The 17,762-nt window shown below is 47.7% G+C and overlaps 3 protein-coding genes across 5 annotated transcripts; 2 read left to right on the top strand and 1 right to left on the bottom strand.

The window, feature by feature from the left end:
- Positions 1–15: 15 nt before the first annotated feature.
- Positions 16–2,429, top strand: SNRPB (small nuclear ribonucleoprotein polypeptides B and B1). The gene is made up of 7 exons (XM_027745927.2): positions 16–124; positions 204–355; positions 717–828; positions 1,085–1,237; positions 1,576–1,714; positions 1,895–2,020; positions 2,233–2,429. The coding sequence occupies exons 1-7, from the start codon at positions 122–124 to the stop codon at positions 2,268–2,270; spliced, it is 723 nt and encodes a 240-aa protein (XP_027601728.1). The 5' UTR covers positions 16–121; the 3' UTR covers positions 2,271–2,429.
- On the bottom strand, positions 2,427–10,183 carry DDX27 (DEAD-box helicase 27). 3 transcript variants are annotated; one of them, XM_027745925.2, is made up of 21 exons: positions 9,721–10,183; positions 9,514–9,648; positions 9,331–9,390; positions 8,735–8,888; positions 8,315–8,361; positions 8,071–8,157; positions 7,208–7,313; positions 6,951–7,124; positions 6,490–6,640; positions 6,238–6,337; positions 5,987–6,128; positions 5,759–5,912; positions 5,310–5,644; positions 5,063–5,169; positions 4,799–4,904; positions 4,609–4,703; positions 4,381–4,507; positions 4,047–4,131; positions 3,788–3,862; positions 3,462–3,501; positions 2,427–3,375 (listed from the first exon to the last, which is right to left on the bottom strand). In XM_027745925.2, exons 1-20 carry the CDS (start codon positions 9,814–9,816, stop codon positions 3,486–3,488), a joined length of 2,352 nt encoding a protein of 783 aa, XP_027601726.1. In that variant the 5' UTR covers positions 9,817–10,183; the 3' UTR covers positions 2,427–3,375; positions 3,462–3,485. The 3 variants fall into 3 exon arrangements, with proteins under 3 accessions (XP_027601726.1, XP_027601727.1, XP_027601725.1); XM_027745926.2 differs by having other exon boundaries at positions 2,427–3,501; positions 5,310–5,487; positions 5,563–5,644; positions 9,721–10,177; XM_027745924.2 differs by having other exon boundaries at positions 2,427–3,501; positions 9,721–10,182.
- Positions 9,565–17,467, top strand: ZNFX1 (zinc finger NFX1-type containing 1; the record flags this gene model as incomplete). Its single annotated transcript, XM_039386225.1, has 10 exons — positions 9,565–10,390; positions 11,090–13,096; positions 13,877–14,008; positions 14,461–14,609; positions 14,790–14,933; positions 15,373–15,490; positions 15,737–15,990; positions 16,101–16,240; positions 16,562–16,716; positions 17,322–17,467. Coding segments are annotated over exons 1-10 (3,300 nt in total), but the record flags the coding sequence as incomplete, so codon positions are not given.
- Positions 17,468–17,762: the final 295 nt, after the last annotated feature.

Here is a 17,762-nt window from a genome sequence, read left to right as displayed (position 1 = left end):
GCGCAGGGCGGGCGGAAGTCGCGGTGTCCGCGCGTCGGAGCTTGCGCCGTGTGTGCGGGGCCAGGGGGCGCGGCGGGAGCGGTGTTGGCGGCGGCGGGAGGGAGCACCGAGAGCCGCAGCCATGGTGAGCCCCCGCGGGGAGGGCGATGGGGATGGGGCGAGCCCCGCTCGGCCCGCGGGTTAACCCGGCGGTCTCTTTGCAGACGGTGGGCAAGAGCAGCAAGATGCTGCAGCACATCGACTACCGCATGCGGTGCATCCTGCAGGACGGGCGCGTCTTCATCGGCACGTTCAAGGCCTTCGACAAGCACATGAACCTCATCCTCTGCGACTGCGACGAGTTCCGCAAGATCAAGTGAGCGGCGGGGCCGGCGGGCGGGGCCCCCGGTCCTGCGGAGGGGCCTCGGGGCGAGAGCCGGGGCATCGTCTGCTGGAACACTCATGCGTTTAGTCTTACTGGGCAAATCCCCAAACTATCATCGCACATTGCTTCAGTTCTCTCCAGATAACCAAAATATACCGCTCTGTGATGGCAGTTGTAACGGTTTAGACTTCTCTATATACTTAGTTTGAGGCATATAAAAACGTGATTTTTGTGGTGGGCTCTCCTCTCTGGAGAAGCAGCCTAGTCATATATATCCTGTTGTAAATTCAAGGAGCATCGTTCATTCATTTTTTTTTTCTTCTTCTGTTTTGCAATGTTTTCTTCTCACCAGACCTAAAAATTCAAAACAACCAGAGCGGGAAGAGAAACGAGTCCTTGGTCTTGTGTTGCTGCGAGGGGAAAACCTGGTATCCATGACAGTTGAAGGACCACCTCCAAAAGATGTAAGAATGAGCACAGAACTAAGCAGAAAGAGAAGGGATATCCGATATATTTGCTTCCTTGCAGGGGAATGCTACTGTTGTGCTGTTCTAGCCTTCCAGATGCTGTTGTGACTAGGTCCGACAAATTTCACTGCAGGAAGCTCTTGTTCCTTTGTGGGCTTGGATGTTTAATTGGACAGAGGAGGGCTGTGGGCATCCCTAGGACCTGAGGACTTTAATTTTGATAAATCTTTCTTTTGGGGGGCTCTCTTTTCAGACTGGAATTGCACGGGTTCCTCTTGCTGGCGCTGCCGGAGGACCTGGAGTTGGGAGAGCAGCAGGGAGGGGAGTACCAGCTGGTGCTCCCATGCCACAGGCTCCAGCAGGATTAGCTGGCCCTGTCAGAGGAGTGGGAGGACCATCCCAACAGGTGAGATGCTGTGACCCATATGGCTTTTATTTTTTGGTACCAGTGTGATGTAAGAAATCCGTTACCATGAAGTTTGAGCCTAGCGAGGCTTTTTGGTGCTAGATTGCCCTAGGAACTCTCTTATATGATGAAGAAGAGGGTTGAAAAATGCAGCTTTTTGCACATAACTCAAGTGGTATCCTTTGAATTGTATTATAAGTTTGTAGTGTCATTTAATACGTTAGAGGAGGCCGGTGTGATTTTTCTGAAGGGGAGTTTCAGTGTTGCTTATACTTTAGTTATTAATACAAAGCAGATGTTTTGCTGTTTTTCTGTGAGCCTGTTTATTTTGTCTGCAGGTGATGACACCCCAGGGCCGTGGAACAGTCGCAGCTGCTGCTGCAGCAGCCACTGCCAGCATTGCAGGAGCCCCAACTCAGTACACCCCAGGGCGTGGGGGTCCTCCCCCACCCATGAGCAGAGGAGCCCCTCCTCCAGGTAGGAGTCACTCTGTACAGTGGGGTAGCAAGGAGCTCATGTTCTGTGGCAGAATTGGTGATAAAGAGGTAGTTAACCCAGTCTGATGAAGAACTGGTATTATGGAGGATATCCTGATGTCCAGCTAGTGCCTTGAATATTCAGCTGGATTTACATGCTTTGGTTTTTCTCGGGCTTCAGGAATGATGGGACCTCCTCCGGGCATGAGACCACCCATGGGCCCACCAATGGGAATGCCACCTGGCCGAGGTGCTCCTATGGGAATGCCCCCACCAGGAATGAGACCACCACCCCCAGGAATGAGAGGTGAGTGCAGGTTATCCTGGCTAGAAACTATAAGAAGCTGTAAGATGTTTGAAGGGTGATGCATTCCAATGTCTCCCTAGCTCTGCTAGTTGACAGTAAGGGCTTTGGTGCCAAAAAAAAGGGGTCCTAAGGCTACACTGGGCACAGGGAAAATGTCTTTTTGGTTTAGCCTTGCTGCTTCTTTCCTCTTCAACTCTTTCCTTTATTCCCAGGACCCCCTCCACCTGGCATGCGTCCACCAAGACCGTGAGATTAATCAATGATGTACCTTTGAACTGTGAGAAGACCTAAGTAAGGGGATACATCGAGCAGTACCACCTCTCAAACCTTTGTAATGTATATTTTATATTTACTGCTTGTCAACGTTGCCCTTTTTAATAAAGTTGGAAAACCCAATACTTGGGAGTCACTGTTGTACTGGTCTGTTTATTTCAGGAGTGTAGCTGTTATTTTTTATTGGTGCACTATGGTCATCCCAGAAGAGCAGGTTTGAGGCAAAAAGCTCAATTTGTATAGACAGCTCAGAAACAAACAGTTGGTCTGTGTTCCTTAGGGGAATTAAACCATAACATTGACATTTACCAAGGCTGATGGGGAAAAAAAAAAAGGTTGGGACAGTGGAGATGGTAAAAATTCCTAGAAAGATTTAACATTTAAATGAAACTAAGTATGGCCTATTGATCAGAATGGTCCCTGCTTTATTCACAACAAACCTGGGTTAAGAATAGTGATTTATGATGTTTTGCATCAAGGCTGCAGTAAACCTGTTTGGTCTTTATAGGAGGATCTGCGTTCCTTCTAGTAAAAAGACAACACCAAAAACCAGGATGAGCAAACCTATCATTATATACAATAAAATACAGCAGCCCCCATTCTGGTTATAGTCTTCCATTTTGCCTCAGCTTACAGCTGCTTTCATTGGGAGTTAGGAGGAAGCTGCCCACTCTGCCCACCTTGGACATAATAATTCCTTCAGATAGCAGCCTGTTGGAGATTTGTTGTAATTCCTGTGACTGTCACCTCCAAAGCCATCTTTGTAACAGTCTGAAAAACTTTTTTTTCCTATTACAAGAATAGGCTCTCAACAACAGAAATCCTTTTCAGCTCTATTAATTAATTGAGATCACAGAAGTATATGAACTGTTCAGTTTTTGCCCTAAAGACAACTTAACTTACATGAACTAAAAGTCTGATAGAAAGATGTAACAGATCCCAGCTCTCAGGTGTTCCAGCTGTGCTATAAAACAGAGTAAACCTCCAAAAAGATATAATTCTTTATTGCATGGGCTGCTACAGATGTTTTAACACAGGGTCTTCAACCAAGTATTGGCAAATATCCCAAAGCTATTCCAGACCTTGAAGAAAACGTTCAACTTTACTGAAGTTGTCTCCTTGCAGTACAAAGAAATCCAGGCTCTGTACAGAGCATGTCTGAAATTACCTGTCTGGTAACTGCCAACACTTCTTACTTCCTCTTGTACCTGAAAGAGAAGATAATTGAAATGACATTCCACTCCAGCCCAACTCTCAGTGACAGATGAGGAGCAACACTGAGTATTTTCCAGGTATTTTCCCAAGTAGAAGCTTAGGAATGTGCTATTAAAGGCAGTGTCCTTGATTGCCCCCAGACCTGCAGTAGGAAGGTAAGTACTGTAGAACCAACAAACCTTTTAGCAAGGGCCTTCAAGCAATCACAAGAAGAAGAAAAAAGAAAGCAGGGGAAAAAAAACAAACCAAACTTGAGTAAGAAAGTAAAGGGAGCTATACCTGGACTTGGATTTGAAGTTTCCTCCTTTCCTGCGCTGGGCAATACCCAGACGTTTTCGATCCTCAAACGAAGGGCTTTTGAGAGAGAGGGGAAGGAGGAGAGGTAAGACAGCAAGAACTATATCAAGCACAGTACTTCTCAAAAGAACCCTGCCCACCTTTTCTCCCAGTATCAGTCAAAGTATCCCTGAGGAAGTCCAGAGATGCAAAAATCTCATCTACTGAAGTCTGGACTAAGGTAATACTGCTAAGACCTTACCCGGCACGGTACTGCTTCAGAGCCTTCCTGCTGGTGTTGGTCAGCTCTTCATCAAACACAGACACTTTTTTCTTCTTCTTAGGGCCTAAGAGACAATATTCAGAACAATGGTTGTAAATGGAAGGCCACAGCATCATCCCAGTCCTCTTGACCACAACAAGTAGCCTAACCATCAGGAAGAGCGATCACTGCTCTCTGCAAACATGCACCCTGGCCAGCACTGGTGGCCATTCCTTCAAAGAGCAATGCCTCCCTCTACACAAACTAGTTTAATTTACCTATTTCTAGCAAAGTAAGTGACATAAGGTAAGTCAGCTGTAAAACAAGTCTCTACCTGCTAGTACTGCTGCTGGTTCCTCTTCTGGCAAGGCTCTGGCTCTCTTTGCTCGGCGATTCCTCTTGGCCAGACGCTCAGCATACATTTGAGATTTCAAGATTTCAAACTGTGACCTTTCCTCTGGCTGAAAGATGTTAAAATGCAACTTTGCAGTGATGTGAGGTTTTGCTAAGGGAAAACTCTGACAGTCCACCCAGGGTCCCACTTGTCCATAAATGTACTCACAGTCATTTGGGCTTTTTTCTGTGTGTCCTGCATAAATTTCTTCCTTTTCTTTTTCCCCCGCAATGCTAGGTCAAATTCCTGCAGGGCTTTAGCCACTGGAAAGAGAAACAGAATAAAGAACCTCCTAAAGCAGAGAGCAGAGGCCAGTTGCAGCTACAGAATTTAACATGGCAGCAGTGTCATGACTCACATTTCTCCTTCTTCCTCTCTTCACGGGTCTGGAACCAGCTCCGCTCCAAACTCTCACCTCCAGTCTCTTTTTTTCCTGTCTCCAGCTGCTTCTTTGCCTTATTGATCTGAGATAATTTAGGAAAGAGGTGAGCTCACGGTGGATAAAAAATACTTGTCTCTTTCCCTTCTACAGTAAGCAGGTTAAGTACATTTAGGGTAACCTCATTATGGACTATATCTACACTAGATCCTAAAAAAAAATTTCCTAAAAAAACAAGCTTACCTGGGCCTCTGACTGCTGCATCTCACGTTCCTCACGCTCCAAGCACAGAACTGCATAGATATCTTTCTCTAGATTCTCAATCTTCTCTCGAAATTTTAATATGACATCTGAAAGCAATACCGTGTGAACATCAGAGGCAGCTCATGTCAAGTCCCTCTTGTTTTTCAGCACCTCTTTCAGTGTCCCCCTGTACCATGATATTCCCTGGGCACTGCTCTCCTGCTTTTTACCTCAGTGAGGCGTGTACCTTGGGGGAGAATTCTGGCCTTCACTGCTGTTTTAGCAGCCTTGACAATATCCTTCAGCATCTTGCGCTCCTCCTCACCCACAAGTGAGACTGAACGCCCAGCCTTGCCTGCTCTGGCTGTCCGACCCACACGATGGACATAGTGTTTGGTGGTGTTGGGCATGGTAAAATTGATAACCTGTAAGAGAAACGGTGTTAGCAGGGAAACAACGTTAAAGGCATCATTAAAAACCTCAGCACTGCAAATACTCACTGTTTTAACACCTTCAATATCAAGTCCACGTGCAGCCACGTCTGTAGCTACCAGGATATCAATCTGCTCATCCTTAAAGCGCCTGAGCAGAGAAAGCAAATGCATTAGCAATGCAAGTAGCAATCTGCTTCTGCCTCAAAACTTCCAACTTTGATCTTCTTTTTAGCCTAGGATTGCCAACTAAGCCTGCTAATACCTGAGTGATTCCAGCCGCTGTGCCTGAGAGAGGTTCCCGTGCAGCTCCCCGACCCGCAGCCCCATCAGTCCCAGCAGGATGTGCATACGGTGAGCCTGCTTCTTGGTCTGGGTGAACAGCATCACGTGATCTCGGAATGTTCGTGTCAGGAGAGCTAAAAGAAAGTCCCCTCAGAATCCCGCTTCGTAGTCACTCAGTGATTCCAGCCTGTCTTTGCCCATCACTAACCTGTTACAATGGCCTCACGGTCCCCCTCTCGGTTGGGTCTGATCCGGATGAATTCCTGCCGCAGGAAAGGCGCAACATCCGTGTTGCTGTTCACAAAAATTCGGACGGGATTTTTCAGGGAAACAGAAGCCAAATCTTTCACCTACAAAAACAGGTTAAGGACAAAAAAGTCCACATGATTTCTGGTAAGAGACCAGGCAAACTCCCATTCAAATTCCTGCCTCGGTACGCTTCTCTGCAGCTTGTCTTACCTCCTCTGTCATTGTGGCAGAGAAAAGCATTGTCTGACGGTGGTGTGAGCACAACCTGATTATTTCCTTCATCTGTTCCTCAAAGTACTCATCCAGCATCCTACATAGGAGAAAAACAGCAAGGTTAAGGCAGCTTCACTGGTCATAGGTAAGAAACATTACTTAAGGCAGGGCAACAAAGACAGCCCTACAGCCTGGGAAAAGGGAAGGAGAAAACTACCATGTTTTTCCCTGCTGTCCTGCTGACCCTACCTGTCTGCTTCATCCAAAATCAGCACCTCAACACTGCTGAGGTGGAAAGAAGGGCAGTTGTGGAGATGATCAATCAGTCGCCCAGGAGTGGCAATAAGAATGTCTGGCCCAGAGCGCAGAGCTGCTTCCTGAGTCTTCACATCCAGGCCACCTGAAAGAGAGAGAACACGGACTGCTGACCCCCCGAGCAGCTGCAGCAGAGTACAGGGATGCAAACAGCCTGAGGAATGGGAAAAAACTCAGATTAAACCACATTCACACATAGAAGTGACCCCACATCTTCTTTCTCAGACACCAACAAACAAGTACAGCACAATATTGGAAAGTAAGATGTTAAACCACAACATATCTATTAGAAGCATAATAACTGTACAGCCTCCAGTTTCACAACACGGAATTCCCAGTTCCCTATAGTGGTTTACAGTGAGCTGTACAGTTCACATAAACAACTTAATACTCACCTACTGCAAGGCAAGTTGTGACACTGCTGAACTGTGCCAGCTGTTTTGTGACAGAGTGCACCTGAATACCCAGTTCTCGTGTTGGCACAAGAACCAAAACACGTGTTATTGGAGCCTGACGAGGTTTGTAAATCAGGCGCTCAAGGACAGGCAAGATGAAGGCAGCTGTTTTACCTAAAGAAAAAAATTAAAAAGAATTAGCAATTATTGTGAATAGCTGATTCTCCATGGTTCTGGTGCCCTGCTCAAGCCCCTACCTGTCCCAGTGGCAGCACAGGCACAAATATCCTTTCCCAGAAGACCCACTGGGATACAAGCCTTCTGAATTGGAGTTGGTTGCTTGAAACCGAGAGCTGTGATTGCCTACAAAGGAGATACAGCAATTAAACTCTGTCTCTTGTATGGCCACACCTGGATGACTGCGTCCAACCCTGGGCTCCTGAGTATAAGAGACACAGACATGCTGGAGAGAGGGACCAGCAAAGGGCCACAAAGATTATGAAGGGCCTGGGAGCACCTCACACACAGGGAAAGGCTGACAGAGCTGGGACTGTTCAGCCTGAAGAAGAGAAGACTTGTCAATGTATATAAATACCTGCCAGGAGGGTGGAAAGAAGATGAAACCAGGCTCTTTTCAGTGGTGCCCAGGGACAGGACCAGAGGCAATGGGCACAAACTCAAACACAGGAGGTTCCCTCTGAACACCAAGAATTACTTTTCCCCATGAGGGTGACCGAGCCCTGGCACAGGGTGCCCAGAGAGGTTGTGGAGTCTCCATCCTTGGAGAAATTCAAAGCCATCTGGACACGTTCCTGGGCAGCAGCTCTGGGTGGCCCTGCTTGAGCAGGGGCTTGGACAAGATGACCTCAGAGGCCCCTTCCAACCTCAACCATTCTGTGATAAGTCTAGCTCAAGGTAGTGTTGACACATTGCAAATCAAATAACAGTTTCCATTGATTTGTAACAACAGCTCCTAAAAGACTATCACACTAGCTCCCACATAATTTCCTTTTCAAAGTGGTTGCAAGGAGAAGAGGAATTTGAAAGTTCTAATTGGTGGAGGAAAGGCTGTACAACTTTCTTCAGAGTAATGTATATAACAAATAAATTAGGTAAATACCTTTAGCAAAGGTCGTGAAAGATTCATGTCCTGGAATGACAAGTTATCATCATATTGAGATGCATCTTCAAAAAAGCTCTCTGCTTCCTAGAAACAGGAACAACAACAAAACTGAAACAACACAGGCAGCAACATAACATGTTATCAAAGGGCTCTGGGCTGATTTTTTAGCTACAGTTTGTTAACCAGAGCAAATTCCTCCACAAGAAACGCTGGAGGAATTTTACTACTGTCCAACACTTACCACTTGTCCCTTTTTTGATTTCCTCCGTTCCTTCACTTTGACCTTATCTGCAGAGGAAGAGAAATGTGACAGATACTAACAAGTACACCTAAACACGTAACAAGATATTGTGACTATCTTCACCTCATACTTTTTGCTCTGAGCTATTGAGGGAGAAGCCTCAGAAACAAGTAGAGGCATGCAATGGAGTAAAAATGCCAAGTAAGTTATCCTTCCTAAGGGACGAGTTCAATTAAAGTACTATGGCTACCATTCAAATTAGGCTTGATTAAAATCAGAAGGAATGTTGCAGAAGGAAGACAACAAAATATAAAAGGTTCTTGCCCACTCCCAGCAAGGCTTCACTACAGAGTTTTCTCCAGTGAGCCCACAGTCTGTCAGACTCTTGCTCCTGACCATCGCTCTGTGTACTGCTAATACCTGCTTTTGTGAAGATACTTTCATCATCCAGTGAATACTCAGACTCCACATCTTCGTCATCCCTACTGAAGTCCTCACATTCCCTCTTTGTGGTTTGATTATCCTCAGCCTCCGCATCTTCATCTCTCGCTTTTGTTTGTTTAGCTTCCCTTTCCTAAAAAAAGATTTAAAAATAGAAAAGCTTTCAAAATAAAGGGTAAAAAAGGAACTTCAATTCTTTGTGAGCTTGTATTCCTTGCTACAGAATCAGGGAATAATTTAGGCTGGAAATGACCTCTGAGATCATCGAGTCCAACCTATGACTGAACACCAACATGGCAACTAGACCATGGCATTCAATGCCACGTCCAGTCTTTTCTTAAACACTTCCAGGGATGGTGACTTGTTATTACAAGCCCATTCACAGATCCATGGTTTTGCCTAACTTTAACCATTAATAATTCTGCATCCTTATCAGTTCAGCAACACATCACGTGTGGCTGCAAACCCAGCCAAGGTGATGAGCTGCACCTGGAGCCCTGTGCCTCAGGATGCTCTTGGAGGGAAGGAATGGCCAAACACATACCAGTCTTTTCAGTAACGAGAAAGACCCTGACCTGGAGCTTCCTTTTCTGTCTCACTTTCTCAATCTTCTCATCCAGCGTCGTAGCTGCTCTCTAGGCAGAAAATCACAGAGAAGAGCTGTAAGAGGAGCCCGGGAGAGCACTGGGCGCTGTGGCCCCTGGCACTGCCGGTGCCCCGGCACTGCACCAAGCTCCATCCCGGCCCCCAGCGCTCACCTTGCCGCGGAGCTGCCGCAGCGCCGCCGCCCAGGCGTCCTCCCCGCCGGCCTCCGCCTCCCCGAACACGAACGCGGCGCTGAAGTCCCCGCTCCTGTGGCCCCGCCGCCTGGGGCCCGGCACCCGGCACAGCTCCTGCGGGAACACCCGTGAGCCACGAGCCGGCCGGGCCGCGCCCGCCCGCGCCCCGAGCCCGCCCAGCCTCACCTCCTCATCCGCGGAGTCGTCAGACTCGGGCTCCTCGGGCACCGCGTCCCCCTCGGCGATGGTGCCCACCAGGCCCAGGCTCTCCAGCGTGGCCATGGCCGTGCCCCGGAGCGCCGCGGGACACGCGTGCGCGGGGCCGGGCCGGGCTTGGGGCCGGGCTTGAGGGCCTGGGCCGGGCTTGGGGCCGGGCTTAGGGGCGGGAGGGCAGAGCCGGGAAGAGAGTAGGAGGGCAGAGCCGGGAAAGAAAAACGAAAGCGGCGGCGCTGGGCGCGGCCGTGAGTGGTGGGGGCCGGGCTGCCTTTCCCTTCTCCTTCTCTTCCCCTTTCCCTCCCCTTCCCGCGGGAGGGGCGCCGCGTCGGGGGCCGGTGACGAGCGGTACGGGGGGGAGGCTCTGCCCGGCGAGGCCGGGAGCGGGGCGGGACTTGCGGGGAACTGGAAAGTGAAACTTTGCGGGGAGCTGAGAAGGGAAGCTCCGCTGGGCTTGGGGGCGGCTCCCGGGCTGGTCGGGGAGCGCAGCGCAGCACAGCCCGTGTGCGGGGGGCAGGAGCGCCCCGGCCCCACTGCCTTGGGGCCAGAGAGCTGGAGCGGAGCCCCGAGCGGTCCCCGGGCCGGGCGATGGAGGGTCCTGGGCAGGAGCCTTCCTCTCGGCGGCCCCGAGGTGGGGCGACAGGTGAGGGTCGCTCAGGGCAGGAGGGGTGGTGCTGGTACAGGGGGATCCGCTGCTCCCCTCTTGCGTTCGGCGAAATCTTCTAAATTTCTAAGTCTTCTAAATGCTAAATTTCAGCATTTCCTTATTCGCCCCTGGAGCCCGTTTGGGGAAGTGATGTGGCGATGTGTTGCAGCAACTTCTTGCTAATTGTTTCTGTTCCCGTTCGGTGCTTCCCTGAGCATTCTTTGGGGAGCCTGGTGAAGGAGCTGTGGGCTGTGCTTCCCACTGCTCCCAGAAGCTGGACTTTGTCTGGAAGCTCCATGTTTTAAATGTACTATATACCGTCAGTTCAAGTCAGCTGCCTCTGTCATTATTTCAGTGATGACTAACTCCTGAGGAAATGCTGTCCTGTGCAGGAATCTTCATCTTTGGCCTTTCTTAATTCTGCTTTCAGTTCTCTGAAAACAGTTTTCTTAGTGTCTTCATAGCTCAAGTGAACTCTATGCATGGCATTGTCTTTAGCAGTCATAAAAAGGGGTACAAAGGAGGCAACAATTTGAAAGTCTGTGTGCAAATATAATAGTAGCTTTTTAACTTTATGTTAAATGTTCAAAGTATGCTGACTCTCAGGTCAATATGCTCGTGCATCTGTGTTGGGAGGCAGGTTAATGTGGTTGATTGATAATTAAGCAGTGTCTTTTTTTTTTTCTTTTTTTTAAGGACGTGTATTTGATGGGAACACTGGCTTTATAATAAGAGGCGGATACAGAACAAATAATGTAGCAGGCCAGGCAGCTCAGTTAGGGGAAAGCTCCCAAGACAGTAATTATAATCCTCTACGTGGGCAAAGAGAGGAGAGATTTGGTGGTTGGACTTCAAGGGTTCCTCAATCAAACAAGGATCCAATCAAACTAAGAATCCAAAGTGAACAGGCCAACAGTGAAGCCACAGGATTCAGGACTAAACAGGAGAATGAGGAAAGGAGAAAGAGATATCAACTTGGACAGGCACATGAGAAGACCAGAGGACCCTGGAATGAGCAAGAAAATCATGGCAGGGGAAGGAGGTATCAAGACAGACAAGCACATGAGAGGGCCAGGGGACCTTGGAATGAGCACGAAAATGAAGGCAGGGGAAAGAGGTATCAAGGTGGACAAGCTCAGGAAGGAGCTAGAGGGCTGAGGAATGCATGGGAAAATGAAGGTAGCAGAAGGAGGATGCAACCTCGTGAGAATCCTCATCTCTCCCAGAATGCTACCCCACGTGGTGCCCACCTCAGTGGGCAGCCTCGGCAAGCCAGAAGAATTGGCTATAAGTTCCTGGAAAGTCTCCTTGAGAAAGACCCCTCAGAAGTTGTCATCACGCTTGCTTCCCATTCGGGTTTGAAGGAACTTCTTTCCCAAACAGCTATGAAACCCAGTTTCCTTCAGCTCATTTGCCAGGTGCTTCGGAAAGCATGCAGCTCCCGAATGGATAGACAGAGTATCCAACAGCTTCTTGGAGTGGTGAAGGAGTCCGACTTTCTCAGGGTCTGTCTGCCACAGTATGTGTCTGACATGGTAACAGAAGTAGTTCCTGCTGTACGGCAAGAGTACCCTGTGCATATTAGCAACATCATTTCACTTCTTCAGGACCTGATCAGTATTTTCCCAGCCAGCTCTGTGCAGAAAGTCTCCATTCTCTTGACAGTCTTGCCAGCATCCATAAACGCCCTGAGAGCTTCTGGTGTGGACATCACAGAAGAGACAGAGAAGAACCTCAATAAAGTCCAGATGCTCATGCAGCATCTGCAGGAGAAGAAACGTGAAGGCACACTGAGGGCTGATAACTGTACCTTTATGCAGCCTCAGATTGATGGTCAAGAAGAAAACTATCGTACCATAGCCATTTATCCAACGCATAATGAGGTACACGGTAAAGAGAAACCCTTTCTACGTCCCAATATTGTTTCTGGAAGATACGAGAGCACCAGCATTTATCTTGACACCCATTTTCGGCTTTTGAGAGAAGACTTTGTAAGGCCTTTAAGGGAAGGTATCCTGGAGCTTTTGCAGAGCTTTGAGGACAGAGGTTTGAGAAAGAAGAAATTTGATGATATCAGGATCTATTTTGACACACACATTATCGCCCCACGTTGTGCCTCGACTGGTATTGTGTACAAGGTCCAGTTTGACATAAAACCATTGAAGTTTGTACAGTGGCAGAATTCTAAACGATTGCTATATGGATCCCTGGTCTGCATGTCCAAAGATCGCTTTAAAACATTCCTTTTTGCTGCTGTTTCTAACCGTGATGCTGAACAACTTGCCAATGGGATTGTGGAGCTCTGTTTTGATGCACAGAGCCAGGCACTGCTGGCAGAGATTCAGCCCTCAGACTCCTTCCTCATGGTAGAGACAACTGCCTACTTTGAGGCCTATCGGCATGTGTTAGAAGGGTTGCAGGAAATGCAGGAAGAAGATGTCCCATTCCAGAAGTACATTGTGGAATGTGATGCACAGGTGAAGAAACCAGCATACCTGACAGCGGATACTGTCTACAACTTGGCACCCTTGGTGGAGACATCAGATAAAGAGATGTGCCCTCCTAGTTTGAAAAGTGTCCACATTCTAGATCCCAAGCAGTGGCTTTCAATGGAAGCCTTGAGATTAGATGAGTCTCAGATGCAGGCATTGAATCTTGCACTCACCAAGGAGCTGGCTATTATTCAAGGACCTCCTGGGACTGGTGAGAAATATTTGCTTAAAGTCTCTGTAATTTAAGGCATTCTTGATTCCTCCATTTAGGGAGATTAACTTCAGAGAAAGCCATCTGTACTGTCTCCAAAGCTTTAGTCCTGTGCCTAATCAATATTTGAGTGGCCCACTTAGTGTGAGCTGTGGAGACAGGTAATATCCTCAAATACTTTATCTGATTTTGCTCATTGCCCATCTGGGTGTAAGTGGACCCCAATTGCACTGTTGGTTCTGCCTGTGTACTGGGGTGAAAAACATTTTCAATCCCCTTTGAGAACATGGTACCTCTTGCTGTGCAGCCCTCTATTTGTCTTCACAGCATGTTAGAGCATTGGGAGTGTTCAGCCATGAACCCATGTGTGAATAAAGTATTACAAGATTAACTGTAATTCTTTTAAATGGTACCTGAATTCGACAAGCACTAGTGCTTGCATTCCACTAGCGTGTGGATGTTTCATGTGCAGCCAAATGTCATGTATGAAGCTGTTTTCAGAGCGGGCTGGGGGATGCAGTGGCAGAGAAAACCCTGTGTCCAGATCTGGTGTATTATCCAAAAGACAACATTCTTGCAGCTACAGCCTTGCTCAGCTACAGACCGGAAAGTCAGTGTCATGCTGCTTTCTTTGCATTTTGTAAGCTAGTTACTCCTGGGGTCATTCCTCTTGGTACAGACCAGATTGGCAGCCTAGAAGGGAGTCTTGTATCTATTTTTGATGATTTCTCTGTTTCAAGGGGTAGATTACCCTTTTCTGATTCTGAACTTGTTTTGCAGGGAAGACTTACGTGGGTTTGAAGATTGTTCAGGCTCTTTTGACTAATAAGTCTGTGTGGCAAAGAACCTTCCAGACGTGTCCCATCCTTATAGTCTGCTACACTAACCACGCACTGGATCAGTTCCTAGAAGGTAAGAGTACCTGCAAATAGGGTGGAAGGTCAGGTAGAATCATAGAGTGGTTTGGGTTGGAAGGACCTTAAAGATCATCTGGTTCCAATCCTCCTGCCATGGGCAGGTCCATTAGATCAGGTTGCTCCAAGTTCCAACCAGCCTGGCCTTGAACACCTCCAGAGATGGGGCATCCACAGCTTCTCTGGGCAACCTGCTATTAGAACCTATAATTGTAAATTATACTACAGCTCTTAGTCTGTGCATCTTATGGGAGGATAACCTGCCCGTTTGCTTTGGTCATTTTTTTGTGATCATTGAGTTTTTTCATGACCTCATTGATACAAAGTAAAAAACCACTGGACCAATCCACTGTAGCATTTGCAGTCAAGAGGTGTTTTCTCTGTCTCTTGTCCTGCTGCAGGAAACAGAGCTTGCCCTTTTAAGTACTAATATTTCTCTTTCATCCACAGGAATATACTCATTCCAAAGAAGCAGGATAGTGCGTGTTGGGGGCAGGAGTAGCAGTGAGGTCCTGCAGCGATTCACCTTGAAGGAGCTGAGGAAGGGCTGTGACTTCAGATACGACTTGCCGGGGCACCTCCACAGAGCCCACGCGAATGTATGTGCAGGGCTCACTGGAGATGATGGACTGGGTTGCACTGGAGGAGATAACTAAACCTCCTGCACACCTGGGCTTTCACCCGCGTTATGCTGAAGTCGGTCTCTCAGTTCTTCTGTCAGTTCCTTGTCCTGCTGTTTCTGAACTTGACGCTGCCTCCCTTCTCTTTCTTCTGCTCAGATAACCGATGAGATGGCAGCGGCTGAGGAGGAACTCCAAGAACAAGCAAAGCAGCTGGAATGCACAACCTACGGAGTTCTGCATGAGCGCTTCCTGGTGCGCTACATTGAGCCCCAGCACTGGGACAGTCTGATGAAGGGTCTGGTAAGAGAGGTCCCTTTCTTCTGAGTCAAGCAGTCCTAGTGTATGCTTACTGTCCTTTCTGCTAATGAGCCTGAGGTTCCCCAAGCACTCATCCTTTTAGCTTCACTTGGCTCACTAGGAAAGTGAGGGAGCGAATAGCAAGCTGTGCCAAATGACAGTAGTCTAGACCAGGCAGGGCAAGCAGGGGCTTTGAATTTTTCTCCTTTAAACGGCAGAGATCCTAAGTGATCTTTATCAGCATACAAATACAAGTGTCCATGTGAAAGTTTCTTAAACTGAAGGGGAGAAGGGGTGCTTTTTCTGGAGATCTGGGGCTGCTTGGCCTTTGAAGGGTCTCTCAGAGCTACTTGTCCTAGTTGCCTGCTGCAAGGTGCTGCTTTGGCATCATCCTAAGACTGAAGTGCAATAGGCCTGGCTGACTTGACTTTCCTTATATTAGGATGACAAGGAGTTTTACTACAGTGGTTCACAGCACTCAGTGATTCTGGAGTGGCTGGGCCTTGGTGTATCTGTCTTTACCCAGAATGCTGAAGAGAATATATGGGCTGAAAATCCAGGTAAAAACCCAAACAAACTAAACACCAAAAAGACACCCACCCCACCCCCATCCTCTCTACAGGTGTGTTTGCCTAAGCAATGCATGTGTGCCAGAAAAGAGTCACTGCTACTTAACAGGCACAGAACAATTTGTTACTGTAAGGGAGTGGAAAGAAGATTAACCCTGATTTTCACATAGTGACTGCTGCACTGTGATTCTGCTAGAGTGGTTGTGGCTTACTGCATGTGACTGGTGATTCTCACAGATGGTCAGCAGGAGAGAGAGGAGGAGTGGGAAGGTGAAGCAGAAGAGGAGGAGCTTTTGAAGATCCCGGAGATGGCTGATCTGATTGAAGCTGAGAGAATGATTGAGGATGAGAAGGCAGCAAAGCCTTGGAGGAGGAAGGAGGAGGAAGATCACAGAGCTGTTCACAGACTAGCCAGTGTGATGTTGGCTATGAAGCTGGAGGACCAGGAAGAAGGAACACCTCAACCACTACAGGAGACCATGCAGTGGGAGGTAACTGCCTGCGTTAGCATGGTCTGGCTCTGCTTGACTGTGTAAAGAATAACATGGGGAGGCTAATACAGAAGAATCTTTGTGCTGTAACTGCTTATTTTTTTCTGCAGATAACTGCTGGCCAGAGGAGGAAAATTAAACAGAAGATGAAGGCTGAGCTACGTAAGCAGAATGCAATGTCAGAATCAGAGGCCAAGGCTATTCAGGATCTGTGGCAACTTGACCTGAACTCCCGCTGGAGGCTTTACAGGTGACAAAGCTATTTTGCAGGGTCTGTCAGGCAAGTGTTTCCTAGGATCATTCCAGTTTGCAAACTCTCTGTCAAGCCACAATGTTTCTGTCCATATCTGTTCAGCTCCTTGTCTGAACATGCTTGTTCTTACTTTCCCTGTACTGCATGGGCAGTGATGTCATTCCCTCTGCGTGTGTGTGCGTGTTCAGGACTAAGTACAGATAGTAATAACCTGTTGCCCAAAAGACATGGGGGAAGTTTTGAACCGAATCCACTCAGAAGTTCTGGATCTCCATCCTGTTTTCTTTGCTCTGTGTGATAATGGCTCTTTCTTCTCAGGCTTTGGCTGCAGACTTACCAGCGTTACATTCGACAGAGGATGCTGCACTATGAACTGCAGTATCAGGCGGCAGCAGAAAGGCTGAAAGAACTGAAGCTTCAGGAAGATCTCTGCATTCTCAAGGACGCCAAAATTGTGGGGATGACAACTACAGGTGCACAGCAGTTGGGAAGCAAAGCAAACCAGTATTGCACTGCTTCCAGTAATGTTGCCAAAAGATTAGTATCATGTGCTGCTTCACTGCCTGGGTCAGATGCGTTAGGCCTTTGCAAATGTGGCTGTTGTGAGAGTTGTCAGTTAGTGGCATGAGCAGTTTCTGTGCACTCTTGCACTCCCCTCATCTCAAGCAGCATTATTCTAATAGAAATGCACCACTTGTCCCTGAGTAAGGCACAGCTAATATCTGCACTGCTATCCCCACAGCACCCTCTGGTGATGATAGTGTTAAGGTCATTGTAGTATGTCCCTTTGGAGAGACAATTTAAGGTTTATTTATGTGTGTAGATCAATGTATTGAGTGTATCTTATGTCTGAAGAAAGCACTGAAAAAGGGTCAAGGCAGGTATAGGACTGATCCCCACTTGCCTTCACTTTGTATCAAAGCCATCCCTGGTGTGGTGCTGTTTTAGAATTTAAAAAGCTGAGTCCTGAAAATGAGGAATCTTGGGAAGAATCCAGTCTTTTCCGGGACGCAGCCTATTCCCCTCCCTGAAAACTCTTGCATATAATTATATTCTACTACTGTTTGTCTTTGCTTAGGTGCTGCCAAATACCGACAGATCTTGCAAAAAGTAGAGCCACGAATTGTCATTGTAGAAGAGGCAGCAGAGGTGCTCGAGGCTCACACCATTACTACTCTGAGTAAAGCTTGCCAGCACCTCATCCTCATTGGAGATCACCAGCAGGTAACTTTCATGACTAATGCCTCTAACTGCTGTGCAAATGAACTACAATCTTTTAACCAAACACCATGTGGGAAAGGTTGCCAAGACTTGTTGCTCCCCAGTTTCCACAGATAGCACAGGTCCTGTCTCCTGTAGTTTTGGAGTAGAGCTCCTGTGAGATTGGTCTTTTAGTATATCTGATACAATTTTATATGTGCTTCAGTTGTGACTGTATCTAACTTTGATATTTAGCACTTCTGCAAGAATCCAGTTTCTGGATTCCCCCCCTAGTGGGGGACCAATGACAGAAAATGAG

The sequence above is a fragment of the Pipra filicauda genome, unplaced genomic scaffold (genome assembly GCF_003945595.2).
Source record: "Pipra filicauda isolate LSUMZ 115617 unplaced genomic scaffold, ASM394559v2 scaffold474_size475410_pilon, whole genome shotgun sequence".
NCBI classification, from domain to species: Eukaryota; Metazoa; Chordata; class Aves; order Passeriformes; family Pipridae; genus Pipra; species Pipra filicauda.
Note: the sequence above shows the minus strand (reverse complement) of the source record. Positions and strands in the feature narration are given on the sequence as shown.

What these genes read in the sequence shown, in the direction of transcription:
- SNRPB (XM_027745927.2), top strand. An exon ending in GACGAGTTCCGCAAGATCAA is followed by an intron (nt 356 to 716) that starts GTGAGCGGCGGG and finishes TCTTCTCACCAG; the next exon opens with ACCTAAAAATTCAAAACAAC. An exon ending in ACCACCCCCAGGAATGAGAG is followed by an intron (nt 2,021 to 2,232) that starts GTGAGTGCAGGT and finishes CTTTATTCCCAG; the next exon opens with GACCCCCTCCACCTGGCATG.
- DDX27 (XM_027745925.2), bottom strand. Translation starts at nt 9,816, where the DNA reads ATGGCCACGCTGGAGAGCCTGGGCCTGGTGGGCACCATCGCCGAGGGG. An exon ending in AATCAAAAAAGGGACAAGTG is followed by an intron (nt 8,158 to 8,314) that starts GTAAGTGTTGGA and finishes TCCTGTTTCTAG; the next exon opens with GAAGCAGAGAGCTTTTTTGA. An exon ending in CTGTGCTGCCACTGGGACAG is followed by an intron (nt 7,125 to 7,207) that starts GTAGGGGCTTGA and finishes TTTTTTCTTTAG; the next exon opens with GTAAAACAGCTGCCTTCATC.